General features: G+C 44.3%; 1 protein-coding gene across 3 annotated transcripts in view; it reads left to right on the top strand.

Annotated features, from left to right (window-relative positions):
* Positions 1–20,847, top strand: part of ITIH6 (inter-alpha-trypsin inhibitor heavy chain family member 6) — a 65,312-nt gene that overhangs the window by 31,282 nt on the left and 13,183 nt on the right. For 2 of the 3 annotated variants that reach the window (XM_056540302.1, XM_056540303.1), the window contains exons 4-10: positions 3,250–3,404; positions 8,700–8,810; positions 11,273–11,520; positions 12,079–12,248; positions 12,328–12,444; positions 14,138–14,309; positions 17,438–19,003. In XM_056540302.1, the coding sequence (XP_056396277.1) occupies positions 3,250–3,404; positions 8,700–8,810; positions 11,273–11,520; positions 12,079–12,248; positions 12,328–12,444; positions 14,138–14,309; positions 17,438–19,003 (2,539 nt within the window). The remainder of the gene's footprint in view (positions 1–3,249; positions 3,405–8,699; positions 8,811–11,272; positions 11,521–12,078; positions 12,249–12,327; positions 12,445–14,137; positions 14,310–17,437; positions 19,004–20,847) is intronic. The other variant, XM_056540304.1, reaches the window with a different exon arrangement.

Here is a 20,847-nt window from a genome sequence, read left to right as displayed (position 1 = left end):
AGCCATGTTGGAGAGCCACACACCCAAAAAAAGCTAAATTTTTGAAACAGGAAAATAATAGGCTTATAGCAGGGGTGGACAAAATAAACTAACCAGCTCTTCCAAAACCATAGAAAAAGAGAATAGAAAGAAGCAGAGCGACCAAAGAGAAAAATAAATAAAAAGGGGGAAGGGAGGAGGAAAGGGGAAAGGCAAGTATGAGGGGAGATCATGAAGAGACCCTGACGAGAAGGCTTACAACAATAAGACCGTGGGACCAAACCCAAGTGGCCCGGGGTGCACCCGCTGATGCAATGCCCACGTTGTGATCCTATACCTAGGGGTGGAGCAGAAGTCCAGCTGTGGATTTATTTTTAAAAGGTTTATCAAGGAAAAAAAACTTTTTAGATATATATCAACTGGCTCCAGAAAGTTAAACAGATTTTTAAATGACTTCTGATAAAAAATCTTAATCCTTTCAGTACTTATGAGCTTCTGAAGTGTAGTTGTTCTTTTCTGTCTAAGTGCTCTCTGATGACACCTGTCTCAGGAACTGTCCAGAGTAGAAGCAAATCAGCATAGCAAACCTCTTCTACTCTGTGCAGTTCCCAAGACAAGCAGAGATATCAGCAGAGAGCACTGTCAGAAAAGAACAACTCAACTTCAGCAGCTTATAGTTATTGGAAGGATTAAGATTTTGTTAATAGAAGTAATTTACAAATCTGTTTAACTTTCTGGAGCCAGTTGATATATATATATATATATATATATATATAAAAGTTTTTTTCCTGGAATACCCCTTTAAGGAGAGCATTCAGATACCAACCTTTGCCTGGTAGTACTTGTTAGCGCCATTTCTGTGGGTGGCCCTTCAGTTCCTCTGATCTGTGGGGTCCTTGCCAGTCAAGCCTCACCGATCGTGCATTGACGGCCTAATGTAAATTCCATATGTAGATGCGCCCTATGTAATGCACCTCTTGTAACATTATTACGTGTTAAATATCTATGTTTGTAGACATATAATAAAAGTTTTAACGGCGACCATTCCAGTCAGTGATTGTTTATTTTGTCAGGAGCATAACTATACAGAGCCCGATTCACAGCTGCTTTTCATAGGAGGAGACTAATGATATAAATGATGCTTGAAAGTTGGAGAGCTCTGTTACAGATTTTGCATTGGGGCCCGTAAGCTTCAAGTTAAAGGGGTATTCCAGGAAAAAACTTTTTTTTTAATATCAACTGGCTCCAGAAAGTTAAACAGATTTGTAAAATTACTTCTATTAAAAAAAATCTTAATCCTTCTAATAATTATCAGCTGCTGAAGTTGGGTTGTTCTTTTCTGTCTGACAACAGTGCTCTCTGCTGACATCTCTGCTGGTCTCGGGAACTGTACAAAGTAGAATGGGTTTGCTATGAGGATTTGCTTCTAAACTGGGCGGTTCCCGAGACAGGTGTCATCAGAGAGCACTTAGACAGAAAAGAACAACTCAACTTCAGCAGCTCATAAGTACTGAAAGGATTAAGATTATTTAATAGAAGTAATTTACAAATCTGTATAACTTTCTGGAGCAAGTTGATATATAAAAAAAAGTGTTTTTTCCTGGATAACCCCTTGAAAGGGGTATTCCAGGAAAAAACTTTTTATATATATATATATATATATATATATCAACTGGCTCCAGAAAATTAAACAGATTTGTAAATTACTTCTATTAAAAAATCTTAAAGGGGTTGTGCGCTGCCCTGCAGTTCGGAGCTCCGCTCACAGCGTCCGGAAGTTCATTACTGCTTCCGTGTTTGCAGCCGCCGGGCGTGACGTCACGCCCGGCCCCTTCGTGACGTCTCGCCCGCCCCCTCGTGACGTCTCGCCCGCCCCCTCAACGAAAGTCTATGGGAAGGGGTGTGTCGGCCGTCACCCACCTCCCATAGACTTGCATTGAGGGGGCATGGCCGTGACGTCACGAGCGGGGCGTGACGTCACTAACCTCTGCCCTGCATCGCCAGTCATCCGCCACGAAGCAAAGTTCGCTCCGTGGCAGATGACTGGCGATGCAGGGCAGAGGCTCGTGACGTCACGCCCCAATCGTGACGTCACGGCCATGCCCCCTCAATGCAAGTCTATGGGAGGGGGGTGATGGCCGACACAACCCCTCCCATAGACTGTTTGGGTTGCTGCAGCCGAGATCGCAGGTGTCCCTAGCGGCGGGACCCCCACCATCAGACATCTTATCCCTTGTCCTTTGGATAGGGGATAAGATGTCTAGGGGCACAGTACCCATTCAAACAGATCTTCTAAAATCATGGTCAATGTATAGTCCTCTCCTTGGTATAGACTAACTCAAAAACAATATCTTCACAAACCCGTCTCTACATGTTGCAGTCATTGCTTTTTTTAGTTCTTAAGTATTTCCACCCTCTCCAAGGCTGTGTCCTTTACTGGAAGGAGTGAAAACTTTAGGAGATGCAGCTTGAATTGCCAGTAAATGTTTTGCCGTTCAATGTAGATACAGTTGGGGAGATTTATCAAAACCTGTACAGAGGAAGAGTGGTGTAGTTGCCCATAGCAACCAATCAGATTGCTTCTTTCATTTTCCACAGGCCTCTTTAGAGGCCTGTGGAAAATGAAAGAAGCAATGTGATTGGTTGCTATGGGCAACTGCACCTCTCTTCCTCTGCACAGGTTTTGATAAATCTCCCCCAGTATGTCTTCTTTCTCGTTGTCTCATTGGGGGACACAGGTACCATGGTTATACGCTGTTGCCACTGGGAAGCAGCAGCATATACCCATGGTTCCTGTGTTCCCCAATGAACACAGGATGAAGATGTGAGATTGGAAAAGGAATTGGTGAATAGAAAAGTGTCTATGACTATCAAGACTCTACTCCTGTGATAGCCATGGGGTGCTTGGAAATACCTTATCACTTTGTGACGCCAGGGCACTGTTAGCCTATACACGGTCCGAGGTTGGAGACAGCTTCTCCTGGGCCAGACGCGGGGAGTAATGGAACACACTGACGTCAGGTTACGGATAACTGTCTTTACTGAGCTGGGTGCAGATGGTATTACACATACAGTATGGTGCAGAGTGGAGAGGAGGCAGTGTAACCCCTTGGGAGCCCTGTTGCCTTGCTGGGACTTGTGGTGCTTTCACCCGACAGATTGATACTGACTTGAAAAAGAATTAAAGATTGAACAAACTGCTGCTCTGCAAAGCAAATTATCTATTAATGTACTTGTATATTCAAAATGTATGTATTTAATGTCTCCTAGCTGACGATCAGCAGCCTCTGCATTCAGTCCACCATAGTCTCCCGGTATGCCTTCACCAAGGTGCAGACTGTTATGGTCAACCCTCATGCCGAATCTAAGGAAGCAATCTTTGATTTGGAGTTACCCAACTCGGCATTCATATCTAACTTCACACTGTAAGTATAGAGACCTTCTTACACACATTGGCCGTGATGTTTGAAAAACCCTGACCTACTTTAGTGCAGAAAGACTTTTTTGTGTGCTGACATGACAGCTCTACATGAATGTTTAAAGGGGTACTCCGGCCCTAAGACATCTTATGGATAGGGGATAGGATGTCTGACCGCGGGGGTCCCGCCGCTGGGGACCCTCGCAATCTTGCATTTGGCACCCACCTCTTTGAGCCGCGCAGGACCCCCGCGGTCAGAAATCTTATCCCCTATCCTTTGGATAGGGGATAAGATGTCTTAGGGCCGGAGTACCCCTTTAAATGGTAGCTGTCATTAGTAATAAAAATTAATATGTTATAGATTAGCCTAATTGAATTACCTTTCTAATATACTTCTTAGTAAAAAAAAAAATTAACTCTATGTGTTAAATTAAGTTCGGCCACCAGGGGTCCTCCTTCTGGTCCTGCCTGCAGTCCTATTTGCAGATTGTCTCCCGCAGCAGCCTGGCTGAGACAAAAGTCAGGAAATGCAGGTGGGACCTCACCGCAGCTCAGCGTATAGAGTTTACAGTAGAGTCAGTGCAGAGCTGAGAGGGGGTTTGTGCGGTTCCAGCCAATCACAGCCCATCTCACACTAAACTGCTCTCAGTTGTGTGTAGCAAAGTCAGGGCTTCAGATGATGATTACACACCTGCTGGGGAACGCCCCTTCCCAGTCTGTGTTGCTGACTGAGACAGAGCAGAAGATACAGAATTAGATCAAGGTAGAAAACAAAAAAAATAATAAAAAAAATAAAAATAAAGGGGGTGGTTATCATGATGTCATAAAATTTATCATGACAAGATCATGACAGGTACTCTTCACGGAGATGTAAAATTATGAGGATGGAAGAGGGGCCACTTGTAGATTGGTGAGTGGCTGCCTAAGCCAGTGGTCTCAAACTGTGGCCCTCCGCATGTTGCAAAACTTCAACTCCCAGCATGGCCGGACAGCCATTGGCTGTCCGGGCATGCTGGGAGTTGAAGTTTTGCAACATCTGAAGGGCCACAGTTTGAGACCACTGACCTAAGCACAAGACTTAGCTTCATAAATTCAAAATGGCTGACCATGGTTACCGTTTCTTGAGTAGGAAGAGCAGCTCTGGAGCACGAACTGTTGTCCTGTCAAGTTAAATCCTGTGCATTTATGAGCATATGAGTGTGGTGGCCCGGTACCATATTACATACCGTACCTAGTGTAGAGGTCCCCAAAGCCAGAGTAGCTACGCTCAGGTAGGGTCCCTCAGGTGGGACAGCCCCTAGTCGCCTCTTCATAATTCTAATTATCTAATGTTAATATGTATATATATTTCATAATAGTATATATCTAGGATATTGTATAGTACTTACCTTGTTTAGCGTCGCAGGACCTTCGGTCATGTGACCATGATAATCTCCTATGGTATGTTGTAGGACCTTAGGAGGTCCTTGGGTCACGTGTTACCCACAAATCTTTGTAATGGTGATTGACATCAGTAATAGACCAATTAGCATTAGTCCAGCCCCTGCCCATATAAGGGAGCTGTAGCCAATTATCACTCTCTTGGGTTGCTGCTCTCGTGGATGCCGGACTAGCAGGACGGATCTGCGCAACTTTCAAAGACACGATAGGCCTCAAAAACCTACCGGCCCCAGCAGAACCAAAACCGTGAGTTCTAATCTACTCCCGCTAAAGCTAGCGTGACTACTGGACCGCAACTAATCCCCTAAATCCAGTGGAACAGCGCATAATACCTTAAGACTCTAAATTGCTAAAGTCCCAACCTTTGTCAATCTCCAAAGAAAGCACTTGTATGTATAGAGACTGTTCCGTTATTGAAGCTTGCAGAAAACCTTCAGTAAAAGTTATACCTGTTTTCAGAAAACTCTCCGGTTGTGGACATTCTATTATTCTCTACCTCCCTATCGCTCTTGGGAAGGGTGGTTATAGGACAAGCATTACTGACAAGGGTTAACAAGAACCCCTTAAAGAAGAACTACGGGATTGAAAAATGTATCCCCTATCCTAAGGATAGGGGTAAGTTTCAGATCGCGGGGGGTCCGACCGCTGGGGCCCTCCGCGATCTCCCGTACGGGGCCCCGGCTCTCTGGTTAGAGAGGGCGTGTTGACCACAGCACGAAGCAGCGGCCGACACGTCCCCTCCATACACTGCTATGGGAGAGCAACGCTTCGGCTCTCCCATAGCAGTAAATGGAGGGCACGTGTCACCTCATGCGGTGGTCGACACACGCTCTCTATGCAGAGAGCCGCGGCCCCGTACGGGAGATCGCGGGGGGCCCCAGCGGTCGGACCCCCCGCGATCTGAAACTTATCCCCTATTCTTATGACTGGGGATAAAATGTTAAATCCCGTAATTCTCCTTAAATTACCGCACAGCTACACTCCCCATACCCTACATCCCCCAGGCTATCACATGAGATTATTACATTTGCATGACCTGAGGGATTCACTCATGGATGGCAATAATGAACTCTACAGAGTGTAAGTAGGCTTATCGCTAACATGGAGCAAATTGCTGCCGTTTTCTTACCACTTGGTTGATGTTGGCTGGAAAAATAACTTAAAAATAACCTTGCGCTTTGAAGTAAAGCTTGGAAAGAGACCAAAAATAAACAGAAAATAGGAAAGAAATGGTGCAAGTCATCCTCACACACAGTTCCCTGTCACAAGGAAAGGTTTTGTCACTGCGGCCAAGTTAATCTTGGCGGCCCCCGTCCTTCTTAAGTTTACGCTGGCCGGCCGTCTATGCGTGTCTCTCCAAAACTTCAAGCTTGCCTGGAGACCCAGAGACAGAGGGGCCGCTGTATTCAGCCGTCTGATTCTTTTCTCTATAAGAAGGAATCAACATTGATGGCAATATCAGGGGCCGTGATGACCTGAGATGTCTGTGTCCTGATGTCCATCGCTAATGTATTCTAGCGGCCCCTGAGAGCTGCGGAGTTCAGGACACAGTGTGCTGGATCGTTAATTACCATTGGAATTAGGATTGTTCCTTTTATTCAGACGAAGAGCTTTCATACTGGCTTGGTCAACAACAAAAATAGTCTTCAAGGTACAATGAATGTCCTTAATAGCGCGGTTATTGCAGACAGTCCTCATTCTGCTAGAAAGAAGGGTGGCCTTTAGAATACGGTCAGCACATTAAAGGGGTACTCCGGCCCTAAGACATCTTATTCCCTATAACACTCACGGAACACTCACATTTCAGAAGACAGGAACCCCGGTGGATGTGGATCCGCTGGACCTGTATGGCAGATGACTTGGACCGTACCAGGGAGTGGAGTCTAAGGTGCCGCTGGTTTTCATCAGAGCCTGCCGCAAAGTGGGATGGACTTGCTGTGGCAGGCGGCACCCAGGTCGCTACCCCTTGTAGTCAGGATATCATAAGGTCAGGGCAGGCGGCACAGTAGCGTAGTCAGGAACGTAGCAAATGGTCAGTAGGCAGGCGGCAAGGAGCAAGGTCAGGTCATGGAGCAAAGGATCAGATACACAGCAAGGTGATAACAGGAATGCTTTCTCTCAGGCTCAAGGCAAAAAAGATCCGGTAGGGAAGTGAGGAGGGTGGAGGAATTTATCAATGAGCCACAGATGAATTAAACTAATGAGCGCACTGGCCCTTTAAATCTCAATGCTCCGGCTTGCGCGTGCCCTAAGAGACGGAGACAGGCGCGCCAGAGCAGAGATGCAGAGGTGGGTGCAGGAGAAGCACCAGGTGAGTGACGGACTGGGGCTTGCATGCGGGCGCGTCCCGCGATGCGAGTCCCAGCCCCATCGGCAGCAGCAGGCAACGGGACCATGCGCTCACGGCCAGTGTGTGCGTCCGGAGCACATAACGTAATACCCACAGGTATGATACACAGTTTTTTTAAAGCTCTGAAATTATTTTTAAGTGCTGGTGGGGTGTTAGGAGTAGGTAGGGAACATAGCCTGAGTTTAGAACAGTTTATTTGGTGACAGGTACTTTTTAACTCTTGCTAGCTTTGACTTCCCAGAACATCTACCATAGTCAGCCATATTATTTGTCATGGGGCTAACTTTTTTGTCACTGGTCACCTTAAGAGTACAGTCTGTCTCTTCCAGGTCTTCCTGGTTCTCAGTCACAGTGAAACAACCCTCTATCTCTCTCATTTTGCATAGACATGATAAAATCTATGTAGAGCTTACCATGAGAGTCCATTGGTGAATAGATGAGGTTGTCCCGATGCTGAGGCCGCCGGTGATCAGCTATAATCTATGAATGGTGCGGCAGCAAGTCATCAGTATCCCCTCACAGAGCCATCACGGAAAAAGAGGCCCAAATTTGTAAAAAAAAATTACTCTGTGCAAATAGATGATGGTCCTAAATGTGGCTGGGGCCAGTGCCGGCTCTGCCTATAGGCAAAATAGGCAGCCATCTAGAGCGCCTTCTTGATAAGGGGCGCCGCTCTGCCTGCCATAAGAAAGTCAGACAACCAATATCCATACCACTTGCTCAACCAGCAGCATGAGGAGGTTTGTTACAGTGTGTCAACCCAGTAGTAAGGGGTGTGTGTCAAAGGGCGGGTCAATGGGCGGAGTCAAGGGGTGGCATAATTAGCTTTTGCCTAGGATTACAAAAATCCTTGCACCAGCCCTGTTGGGGGCCATCTTCCAAGAGGGTATTTAAAATTGGGTTTGCATTCCAGACAAGCCCTTTAAAGGGGAAGTGTCATGAGAAAATTACCTAATGTTTAAATCAAGTTTTTAGATGAAACACATTATTAAAGAAGTTTTGGTGATATTGTTTTTTCTAATTTTCCATTTTACTATTTATAATTAATCATTTATAAATAAAATAAAATAAAATAAACTAAGCTTAGAGTACCTGTTCTGACTGTGATGATGTGATGAGGAGACTGATGTAATGTGATCTGTACAACTGTGAAAAGTAACACCAGAAAGACAGTAGGAGCTCAGCCTCCCCCACCCTGTAGAATGAGTACTGCACAGGTCACAAGGCATGCTTACAAACCTTCCCCATACAAAGAATAGGGTTTGGGGATCTTTATGGTGTTTATGTCCATGGGGCTTGCTGTAAAGAATATTACTAAATGCTGTGAAAAACTGGCTAGTCAAGGTGACCTCTGTTATTAGAATATACCAAAAACAAAATAAAATAAATGACAATTAAAAAATAGAAACAGATTAGAAATAAATGACATGTTTCTGTATTGGGCTCCAGTCTTTAAAAACGAATCTGCAACACGTTCACTTTAAGTGTCATGTCTGAATTCTGTCTTTACAGCACAGTTAATGGTAAGACCCATGTAGCGGAGGTCAAGGAAAAACATCAGGCCAAGAAGATGTACGATGAAGCAAGACGTCAGGGAAAGACAACAGCTCATGTTGGGACAAGGTAGGAAGATAACAATGTGCCCCGCAGACTCTTCTTCAGTTTTACGTATATTTTGTAACATGAAAAATATAGAGACAATGTCATATTATGTTAAGTTGCTTAAAATTTCAGTACTGCTGTTTCATGTGCTAGTTACATCATATCACCTGTAAATTTCCAAATTCTGAAAGAAACACTTCAGTATAGAGACAAGATGTCTCCTGCAGTCTTCACCAACCGACCTGTAACCAACCCATTTAGGGTGAAACACCAATAATAACCGGAACATTCCAACAGCACCTTCCAATATGTCTTCTGGTGGACACAATACCGTATTATGAGGATATCTAATAATTTGAAGGGTAAATAAGTTGTGGTGTCCCGGTACCGTATTACATACAGTACCTTGGTGGGGGTCCCCAAAGTCAGAGTTCTTAGGAACCGTGGGGTCCTCAGATCTAGCCTTCTCCTAGTCACCTCTTAGATAGTGAATATATTGTTAAAATAAATGTGTATAAATGTATATAGAAAGTGTACTTACCTTGCGCTAGCGTCGCAGGACCTGCGGGTCACATGACGAGGCTTTAGTCTCTATGGTTAGTGAAAAGGACCTTTGGAGGTTCATAGACCATGTGATACCCACAATGTTTTGTGAGGCTGATTGACAGATGGCGTGGACCAATCCTAGAACGGCCACCCCCTGCCCATCTAAGGGAGCTGCGGCCATTATTCTCTCTCTTGGGTTGCTGTCACTGGATGAGGTAGGACCTCCGCAACTTTCAACGACAATTACTAGGCCAAAGCCTTGCGGTCTCGGCTAAATTACACAGTGAGTTCTTCTAAATTCACTGTAATTACTGGCAAGGACCCTGGACCTAAACATAGCCCTAAATCCAGCGGATCTGCGCATACTAAATTCCTACAAGTTAAAGAACTAACTAAAAGTCCCAACCAACAGTCAATCTCAGCCAAGCTATTCATAGACTCTGTTACAAAGACGGTTTGTATGTTCGCATGTTACAGAAAATCTTCAGTAAAAGTTGATGCAAGTTTTCAGCGAAGCTCTGGTTGTGGACAATACTTTATTCTGCAAACACCTATCGTCCTTGGGAAGGTTGGCGATAGGCCAAGTCATATAGCATTTAACCCCTCACCCTGGCGTCACGACTGACAAGGGTTAATAGCACCCTTTATAACCTGCAAAGCAACATCCCGACCACCACATCCACAAGGCACCACAAAGTAATGACAGGAAACAATCCCTGGGATGGGACAATTCCTTTAAAGATTCCAACTTCTAATTGAATACCTGTCTGGTGTAGCTTGCTCTTGGGTAAAAGCTTTTAGCAAGTGGCATGTCTACGTCTCTATATTTTTGTGGACATCTGCATGTGTCACAAATATTTTGACACATGACCAACACCGCAACAGAGGTCCCCAACCCAGTCCTCAAGGCCCACCAATAGTCCAGGGTTTGAATTTTCCCAGTTTTTTCTCAATGGATTACCGTATTTTTCGCCCTATTTTACGCTTCGGCATATAAGACGCACCCAATTTTAAATTAGGAAAATCTAGAATACAATGTAAAGTATAGGTCACAGTGATCTTCAACCAGCGGACCTCCAGATGTTGCAAAACTACAACTCCCAGCATGCTGGGAGTTGTAGTTTTGCAACATCTGGAGGTCCGCAGGTTGAAGACCACTGGTATAGGAAGTTGTACTCACCTGTCCCCGCCGCTCTGGACCCGTCACCGCTGCCCTGGATGTCGCCCTCTACCGCTGTCGCCACGTCCCCGGGGTGTCCCCGTCGCTCCAGAAAGTCTCTGCTGCCGGGTATCCTCGCTCTCCGTCGCCGCCATCACGTCGCTATGCACGCCGCTCCTATTGGATGACATGATGACAACGATGGAGAGCGCCGGCCATGCAGGGGATCCCGGCACAGAGCAGACACCGAGGAGGCAGGTAAGGTCCCTCCCAGTGTCCTGCAAGCTGTTCGGGACGCCGCGATTTCACCGCGGCGGTCCCGAACAGCCCGACTGAGCAGCCGGGTTGGTGTCACTTTCGCTTCAGACGCGGCGGTCAGCTTTGATCGCCGCGTCTGAAGGGTTAATACAGGGCATCACCGCGATCGGTGATGTCCTGTATTAGCCGCGGGTCCCGGCCGTTGATGGCCGCAGGGACCACCGCGATAGGGGTGTATTCGCCATATAAGACGCACCGACTTTCCCCCCCCCCAGTTTTGTCATCAGTTTTGTCGTCTTATTGGGTGAAAAATACGGTAACTAAAAACCCTGAAATGTTTGTGGGTCCTGAGGTTGGGGACCACTGCTCTACACCACACCAGAGAGGAGATGAGATAGTCATTGCTCCCCAATACTCAAGCAGTTATTAAAGAGCTTCGGAATAGGACTTTATGTGGCTTTTTACTGGAGTTCCTTAATAATGTGTATCTTATATATATATGGACTCTTTATTCCCACAGGGATCGCGAGACAGAGAAATTCCGTGTTTCTATGAATGTTGAGGCTGGAGGAGAAATTACCTTCACACTGACCTATGAAGAACTGCTGAAAAGACAATTGGGGAAATATGAGCACTCTGTTAGTGTGAGGCCGGGTCAAATAGTCCAAAACCTCACCGTGCAGGTGACAATCTCTGAAAGAACGGGGATAGAGTATGTTCGAGTGCTACCTCTGCGGTCCAGTCGTCTGCTGACCAATACTGTGCGAGGTGGGTATCAGTAACTAAATAGGGAGTTAAAGGGGTACTCCGGTGAAATCCTTTTTTTTTTTTTTTTTTTTTAAATCAACTGGTGCCAGAAAGTTAAACAGATTTGTAAATTACTTCTATTAAAAAATCTTAATCCTTCCAGTACTTATTAGCTGCTGAATACTACAGCGGAAATTTTTTTCTTTTTGAAACACAGAGCTCTCTGCTGACATCATGAGCACAGTGCTCTCTGCTGAGTAAAAGGAAATCCCCATAGCAAACATATGCTGTTCTGGACAGTTCCTAAAATGGACAGAGATGTCAGCAGAGGGTACTGTGCTCGTGATGTCAGCAGACAACTCTGTGTTTCAAAAAGAAAAGAATTTCCGCTGTAGTATTCAGCAGCTAATAAGTACAGGAAGGATTAAGATTTTTTTAATAGAAGTAATTTACAAATCTGTAACTTTCTGGCACCAGTTGATTTAAAAAAAAAATAAATAAAGTTTTTCACCGGAGTACCCCTTTAAATATACTCCAAATTTATTGATTATAATCGCAAAGTGTCTATCGTTCCTATAGGTGAGGCAGCAGCACCTCCATCTACTGAGATAGAGAAGAGTCCACACTGTGCGCGAATCACCTTTCAGCCAACACCTGAGCAACAGGCTGCCCAATCCACCTCTGGCATTGCTGCGGATTTTGTCATTCAGTATGATGTGACCCTAAAAGACCTTGCGGGTGATGTTCAGGTAAGTGATGTCCTAACTGTACAGTTTAATACATAACGTGACGTTATTCACCGTACTGTATGTCCTCTCTTTCATTCAGATCTACAATGGGTATTTTGTTCACTACTTTGCTCCACGTGGACTTCCAGCAATCCAGAAAAATGTGATCTTTGTCATAGACGTCAGTGGGTCGATGTTGGGCACCAAAATTAAACAGGTAATTTTTTATTTTATTTTAAAGAGTAGCTGTCAACAACTAAACTATCCCTAATCCCCCTCCCCATCTGTCCCTGACACTAACTATCTCTATCCCTGAATTTATTTTTATGTTAAAGGGGTTATCCAGGAAAAAACTTTTTATATATACAGTGATCCCTCAACTTACAATGGCCTCAACATACAATAGTTTCAACATACAATGGTCTTTTCTGGAGATAAGTCATTGTAAGTTGAAACCAGACTCAATATACAATGTTATGGACAGTCCCGATCTGTAAAACATGTCAATGAACTGACCAATCAGAATGGGCATTCACTGGTAAAACACCTGTATTACTGAAGCGTATGCACTGACTGGTGTCTGGTAGCACCCCCTACAGTACAGGGAGGTATTACATGTTCTGTACTACTCTTTGGGCCAGGGTTAGCTGCTTCTTTAGACACCAAGTAAAGGCGGCTCCATGTTACTTTATTTAGGACATTGCGTGTACTGTACAGGACTCCGAAGAAGCTCGTGTCCTCTACATAGACCAGTGCTTCCCAAGCAGGGTGCCCCCAGCTGTTGCAAAACTACAACTCCCAGCATGCCCGGTCAGCCTTTGGCTGTCCCGGCATGCTGAGAGTTGTAGTTTTGCAACAGCTTGAGGCTCCCTGCTTGGGAAACACTGACATAGACAGTGATTACAGCTCCCAGCAGATCTTTTTTTTACTTTTATATATAAGGATTTGCTTTATCTGTATTAGTTATCTACTTATTTTTCTTTCATTCTCACTTTTTCCTTTTTTTGGATGACATTTTGGTGCCTTTAGAACCAATTACCAGGTTTCCATAGAGTTATGGTCTCAACATACAATGGTTTCAACATACAATAATCATCCTGGAAACAATTAATATTGTAACTTGAGGGACCACTGTATATATATATATATATATATATATATATATATATGTATGTATATATATATATATCTCAACTGGCTTCAGAAAGTTAAACAGATTTGTAAATTACTTCTATTAAAAAATCTTAATCCTTTCAGTACTTATGAGCTTCTGACGTTTAGATGTTCTTTTCTGTCTAAGTGCTCTCTGATGACACGTGTCTCGGGAACCGCCCAGTTTAGAAGCGAATCCCCATAGTAAACCTCTTCTAAACTGGGCGGTTCCCGAGACAGGTGTCATCGGAGAGCACTTAGACAGAAAAGAACAACCTTAACTTCAGAAGCTCATAAGTACTGAAAGGATTAAGATTCTTTAATAGAAGTCATTTACAAATCTGTTTAACTTTCTGGAGCCAGTTGATATATATATATATTTAAAAAAAAAAGTTTTTTCCTGGAATACCCCTTTAAAGGAAAATGCAACAAGAGGACTTCAAAAGAACCAGGAATTAAGATGGCGATGGACAGGATCAAGACTTCCACCGGGATAAAATGACGTGTACCTTTATTTGACCAACATGCAACACGTTTCGCTGCGCATGCGCAGCGAAACGAGTTGCATGTTGGTCAAATAAAGGTACACGTCTCTTTATCCCGGTGGAAGTCTTGATCCTGTCCAGCGCCATCTTAATTTCCCGTTCTTTTTAAGTCCTCTTTTTGCATTTGTAAAGCATGAGATACACGTATCTGTACCCAACATGTCCACTGCCAGACTTTTATATTATTTATTTTTGTTTTTTTTGCGCACTCAGACAAAAAGCGCAATGCATGTCATCTTAGGTGACCTCCACCGAGACGACTTCTTCAATATTATCACTTTCTCGGATGTGGTAAAAGTTTGGAGACCCGGTACATCCATCCAGGCGACAAACCAGAACATCAAGAGTGCCAAGGAGTATGTGAATAAGATCGAAGCAGACGGATGTAAGTAAGATGACTTCACCAAACGGCTGAGTCTTTCTTAAAGGGGTACTCCCGTGAAAAACTAAAAAAAAAAAAAAAAACAACTGGTGCCAGAAAGTTAAACAGATTTGTAAATTACTTCTATTAAAAAATCTTAATCCTTCCAGTACTTTTTAGGGGCTATATACTACAGAGGAAATGCTTATTTTTTTTAGATTTCTCTGATGTCATGACCACAGTGCTCTCTGCTGACCTCTGCTGTCCATTTTAGGAGCAGCATATGTTTGCTGTGGTGATTTTCTCCTACTCTGGACAGTTCCTAAAATGGACAGCAGAGGTCAGCAGAGAGCACTGTGGTCATGACATCAGAGAAATCTAAAAAGATAAGCATTTCTTCTGTAGTATACAGCCCCTAAAAAGTACTGGAAGGATTAAGATTTTTTAATAGAAGTCATTTACAAATCTGTTTAACTTTCTGGCACCAGTTGATTAAAAAAAAAAAAAAAAAAAGTTTTCCACGGGAGTACCCCTTTAAGGTTGAGACTTAAGAAAATGTCATTACTAAAAATCCTCTGGAAAATCTATAAATGAGCATATCGGGATATTTATTCTGGAAGGGAGTGAAGCAAACTCCATGTTCCTGGAAATCTCTACTTTACTGTATGTAAATAGCCGGCCAAGTAGCTTCTCTGGTAAAGTCGCCTTTATGGATTTCAAGGGGATCTTCAAAGTGTGTATGAATGAGTGAATGGAAGATGCTGTAAAAGTTGACACACTTTTAGCTGGTAATTAGAGATGAGCGAACTTACAGTAAATTTGATTCGTCACGAACTTCTCGGCTCGGCAGTTGATGACTTATCCTGTGTAAATTAGTTCAGACTTCATGTGCTCCGGTGGGCTGGAAAAGGTGGATACATTCCTAGGAAAGAGTCTCCTAGGACTGTATCCACCTTTTCCAGCCCACGGGAGCACCTGAAAGCTGAACTAATTTATGCAGGAAAAGTCATCAACTGCCGAGCCGAGAAGTTCGTGACGAATCGAATTTACTCTAAGTTCGCTCATCTCTACTGGTAATCTTTAGGCAGGTGCAGGAAGTTATCACACACCAAAATCCATAGAAACCAGACCAGACACAGGCTTCTGGTGTAGATACCTGAAAAAGTTGCTTTGCCTTTTACATTTTTAAGTTAATTTTGAGGGAGTTGTCCTCCAAAATTTAGCTAGACCCTCCTCCCCCAAGAAATCAGCTGTAAATTTTCAAAGAACCTTAAAGGGGTACTCCAGTGCAAAACAAATGTTTTCAAATCAACTGGTGCCAGAAAGTTATACAAAATTGTAAATTACTTCAATTTAATAATATTAATCCTTCCAGTACTTATCAGCTGCTGTATACTACAGAAGAAGTCGTGTAGTTCTTTTCAGTCTGACCACAGCGCTCTCTGCTGACACCTCTGTCCGTGTCAGGAAATATCCAGAGTAGAAGCAAATCCCCTTAGAGAACATCTCCTGCTCTGGACAGTTCCTGACATGGACAGAGGTGGCAGCAGTCTTACTACATTATTCTCTGCTGCCACCTCTGTCCATGTCAGGAACTGTCCGGAGCAGGAGAGGTTTGCTATAGGAATTTGCTCCTAATTTGAACAGTTCCTGACACAGACAGAGGTGTCAGCAGAGAGCACTGTGGCCAGACTGGAAAGAAATTCACAACTTCCTCTGGAGCATACAGCAGCTGATGAGTACTGTGAGGATTAAAATTATTAAATAGAAGTAATTTACAAATCTGTATAACTTTCTGGCACCAGTTGATTTCAAAACATTTTTTCCCACTGGAGTTCCCCTTTAATAAATTATTATTATTATTTTTTTTTTTGAGTATTAGAAAATTTTGTTTCTAAACCAAACAACTGCTTTATAGGAACATTCCAGATAAAACTTGTACTATGTGTTACGCCTAGTCCAGGGCCTAAGGGGGAAGTTTTTTTTTTTTTTATTAAAGTGATTATCCAAGAAAAAAACTTTTTTTTTTTAATATATGAACTGGCTCCGGAAAGTTAAACAGATTTGTAAATTACTTCGATTAAAAAATCTTCATCCTTTCAGTACTTATGAGCTTCTGAAGTTGAGTTGTTCTTTTCTGTCTAAGTGCTCTCTGATGACACGTGTCCCGGGAACCGCCCAGTTTAGAAGCAAATCTCCATAGCAAACCTATTATACTCTGTGCAGTCCCCGAGACACGCAGAGATGTCAGCAGAGAGCACTGTTGCCAGACAGAAAACAACAACTCAACTTTATCAGCTGATAATTATTGAAAGGCTTAAGATTTTTTTTAATAGAAGTCATTTACAAATCTGTTTAACTTTCAGGAGCCAGTTGATATAAAAAAAAAAAAGTTTTTTTCCTGGAATACCCCTTCAATGGTTCACCACCTCCTCTGGTCCTGCACTATGTATAATGCAATGGATCAGGTAAGGCTGAAGTGTTCTCTTACAAGGGGTGTCCAGTGTGATAGTTTTCTCTTAAAAAAACAAAAAACACTCTCTTATTTACCTCCCTAATGCCTCCCTGCCATCCCGATACTTACCTGGTCCCCTGCCATCCCGATACTTACCTGGTCCCCTGCCATCCTGATACTTACCTGGTCCCCTGCTGATCTCCACTTCCTGTTCCTGTGGCAGACAGGAAATGCCGATCAGCCAATCACTAGCCAAAGGGGTGACCTGCCTCTGCCAGTGACTGATCTGATTGGGCATTTCTTGCAAATGTTTAGACAAGATGCCTAGTCCACATCGGAACAGCAGTCTCAGGGGATTGTGAGGTGAGTGATGCTTTTATGTTTTTAAACCAGTATTACCCCATCTAAAAAAAAAAAAATCGCATCCTACTAGACCCCTCCATAAAAGTCTTTTTAAATTGATGAGATAAGCAGCAACTGTCTGGACCAGTGTTTTCCAACCCGGGTGTCTCCAGCTGTTGCAAAACTACAACTCCCAGCATGCCCAGACAGCCAACGGCTGTCTGGGCATGCTGGGAGATGTAGTTTTGCAACAGCTGGAGGCACCCTAGTTGGGTAATATTAGTCTGGATTATAAGATCATGATAAGTTAGTATAGATAAATCCAAACCTATAACCTCTTGTTGTGTCTCTCCAGGGACTGATATTAATGCGGCTATCCTGGCCGCTGCTTCTATCTTCAACCAGACCACGCCTAAATCGGAGAAAGGCGGAGCGAAGCGTAAAATTCCTCTCATCATATTCCTGACAGACGGGGAGGCCACCTCTGGTGTTACAGCCTCCACCCGCATACTTCAAAATGCTCAAAAGGCCCTCAAGGGAACCATCTCCCTGTTCTGTCTGGCATTCGGTGAAGATGCTGACTACAGCCTCATGCGCAGACTGTCTCTAGAGAACCGAGGAATAGCGCGGCGCATCTACGAGTATTCCGACGCCACGCTGCAGCTAAAGGGCTTTTACGATGAGATCGCAAGTCCCCTACTCTTTGACATTGAGTTGGCTTACCTCGGTGAAACGGCTCAGAATGTAACACAGACCCTTTTCCCCAATTATTTTGAGGGCTCCGAGTTGATAGTTACCGGAAAACTGAAATCCGGCGCCAAAAACCTTCAAGTCAGGATGACCGCGCACGACCAGAAAGAGAGGATAAGTTTAGAAAATGACATCACCGTGGAGGACAATGCCACCCAATCTAGTTTCGGATGTTCAGCCGATGTAGACCAAATCCAATGGTTCGTCCAGAGGCTTTGGGCCTACTTCACCATTCAGGACTTACTACAGGCAAGGTTCAAGTCAAATGACACCGTAGCTCGGAAGATACTCACCGGAAAAGCCACCAACTTGTCCCTGAAGTATAACTTTGTGACACCCGTCACTTCCATGATAGTAGTAAAGCCTGATGATCCAGAGGAACCAAAAACAACTCCAGCAACCACTACCGTTCCTACTACTTCACTGCCTAGTACTGCGAATCCACCTACTCCAATGACCTCCCATACTACAGTATCTATCACTACTCCAAGTATTCCTCCGGTAAAAACCAAGACCACTACAGCGGCTAGACTTACGAGGCCAGCCAATAAAACATCCAGAACGTCTACAGCCAAAATAAGCACGATGAGGCCAACCACTTTAAGACCGTCAACAATTTCTCAGGTTACAGGAACCAGAGGTCAAGCTACTGTAACTCCTGGAATTACCACGGCTGGTATCTTAGGAAAGATAATAACTACGGCCCCTTCTACTGGATCATATCCAACTACTCGCTCAAATTTCCACCACAATGCCCCTCTGTCCTCCACCAGTACACTACACCCCAGCAGTTTTATACCAACAGCAACTCCAGTACCCAAGACGGAGAAACCGTCTTCCACTTTCTCGACTTCTGAAATTCGAAATATTTCAATGGTTCCTAGCAAGGGGACCGTCATCTCGACCACAGAACCCGCACCAGAGATAGTGACTGGCGACCCTTCTGCCCATTCCATCAGTACCGCTATGCTGGAAGAACAGGATGGGGATGGAGGACAATCACATCCCAGCACCGTGTTTCCGACTTCGGTCCCCGTGAACCCCACTTCCCTGAGGCTTCTTATTCTTCCCGATGATACAGAACTTCTGCCTGGGACCTTTTCATATTCAACATTTGTGGAATCCCTCAACCCTCCTCCAGTTTACAGCTATTTTGAGGAGATTGCAGGTAGTTTGTGTATTGAAAGGGATAACTGATTTCTTATTGCATTTATATTGTTACATTGCATTGTAGTCATTGCCCTCCACCCCATCCAACGCGGTGGTCTTATTCAGTAGCTGGATCCTGTATACACCCAGATTAAAAGCTTTAAAGGGGTACTCTGCTGCTCAGCATTTGGAACAAACTGTTCCGAACGCTGGAGCCAGTGCCGGGAGTTTGTGACGACATAGCCCCGCCCCGTCATGATGCCCCGCCCCGCCTCCTCAATGCAAGTCTATGGGAGGGGGCGTGACTGCTGTCACGCCCCCTCCCATAGACTTGCATTGAGGGGGCGGGGCATGACATCATGAGGGGCGGGGCTATGACGTATGACGCTCCCGGCGCCGGCTCCAGCGTTCGGAACAGTTTGTTCCAAACGCTGAGCAGCGGAGTACCCCTTTAAGACCCTAAATAGAATGCTAGGGTGCCATCTCAGTACTGAGACGACCCAACCCCCCCATTAACAATATAAAGGCATTAACAATATAAAAGTTGGGTTTCAGGTTAAATGCAATAAGGAGTTATAGTGTAGAAAAAGCAGAAATAGTCAGCAGCTCCATTAACAAGATGAACACAAATGCGCAGGTCATTGCACAGGTGAAAAGTTACAGTGGCACTCAGCATACACTATGGTACATGAGCACTGTAAACATGGCATATTTTAATTGCCATACGGCTATATTAAAGGGGTATTCCAGGAAAAAACTTTTTTTCTTATATCAACTGGCTCCAGAAAGTTAAACAGATTTGTAAATGACTTCTATTAAAAAATCTTAATCCTTCCAATAATTATCAGCTGCTGAAGTTGAGTTGTTCTTTTCTGTCTGGCAACAGTGCTCTCTGCTGACATCTCTGCTTGCCTCGGGAACTGCACAGAGTAGAAGAGGTTTGCTATGGGGATTTGCTTCTAAACTGGGCGGTTTCTGAGACAAGTGTCATCAGAGAGCACTTAGACAGAAAAGAACAACTCAACTTCAGCAGCTCATAAGTACTGAAAGGATTAAGATTTTTTTAATAGAAGTCATTTACAAATCTGTTTAATTTTCTGGAGCCAGTTGATATATATAAAAAAAGTTTTTTTCCTGGATAACCCCTTCAACTATAATTGTTAATTTAAGGCTCTTAGCAAACTTTTTGATCAAATTGTGCCCCCCAATCCACCAAGTGAAGGTGGCCTCGAGATTTGGATGGGACCCAAATATTCTGTTTACTAGCCTCTCCTATGGAATGTCAACCCTATGTAGTCATGCCCTCCACCCCATCCAACGCGGTGGTCTTATTCAGTAGCTGGATCCTGTATACAGCCAGATTAAAAGCTTTAAAGGGGTACTCCACTGCTCAGCGTTTGGAACAAACTGTTCCGAACGCTGGACCCGAGGCCGGGAGCTTGTGACGTCATAGCCCCACCCCCTCATGCTGTCACACCCCACCCCCTCAATGAAAGTCTATGGGAGGGGGGGTGATGGCTGCATTGAGGGGCGGGGCGTGACATCACACTGGGGCGGAGTTGTGATGTCACGCTCTTGCGCTCGCGTGGTCGGGATCCGAAGCCTCCATTGTTGCCGGAAGCCGTTGAGGTGGGTGCTGCAGCCGAGATCCCGGGGGTCCCCAGCAGCGGGACCCCTGCGATCTGACATCTTATCCCCTATCCTTTGGATAGGGGATAACATTTCTAGGGGCGGAGTAACCCTTTAACTTCTACAAAATCAGGGACGGAGACCCCTGTTTGAAGTTCCATAGGTTTGACTTGGACCTATCAGGCATATTCTGTGGAATAGATAATATATATATATATACACACATACATACATATA

The sequence above is a fragment of the Hyla sarda genome, chromosome 9 (assembly GCF_029499605.1).
Source record: "Hyla sarda isolate aHylSar1 chromosome 9, aHylSar1.hap1, whole genome shotgun sequence".
NCBI lineage: Eukaryota > Metazoa > Chordata > Amphibia > Anura > Hylidae > Hyla > Hyla sarda.
The sequence above is the reverse complement of the archived record's forward strand: the minus strand, read 5'-3'. Positions and strand labels throughout refer to the sequence as shown.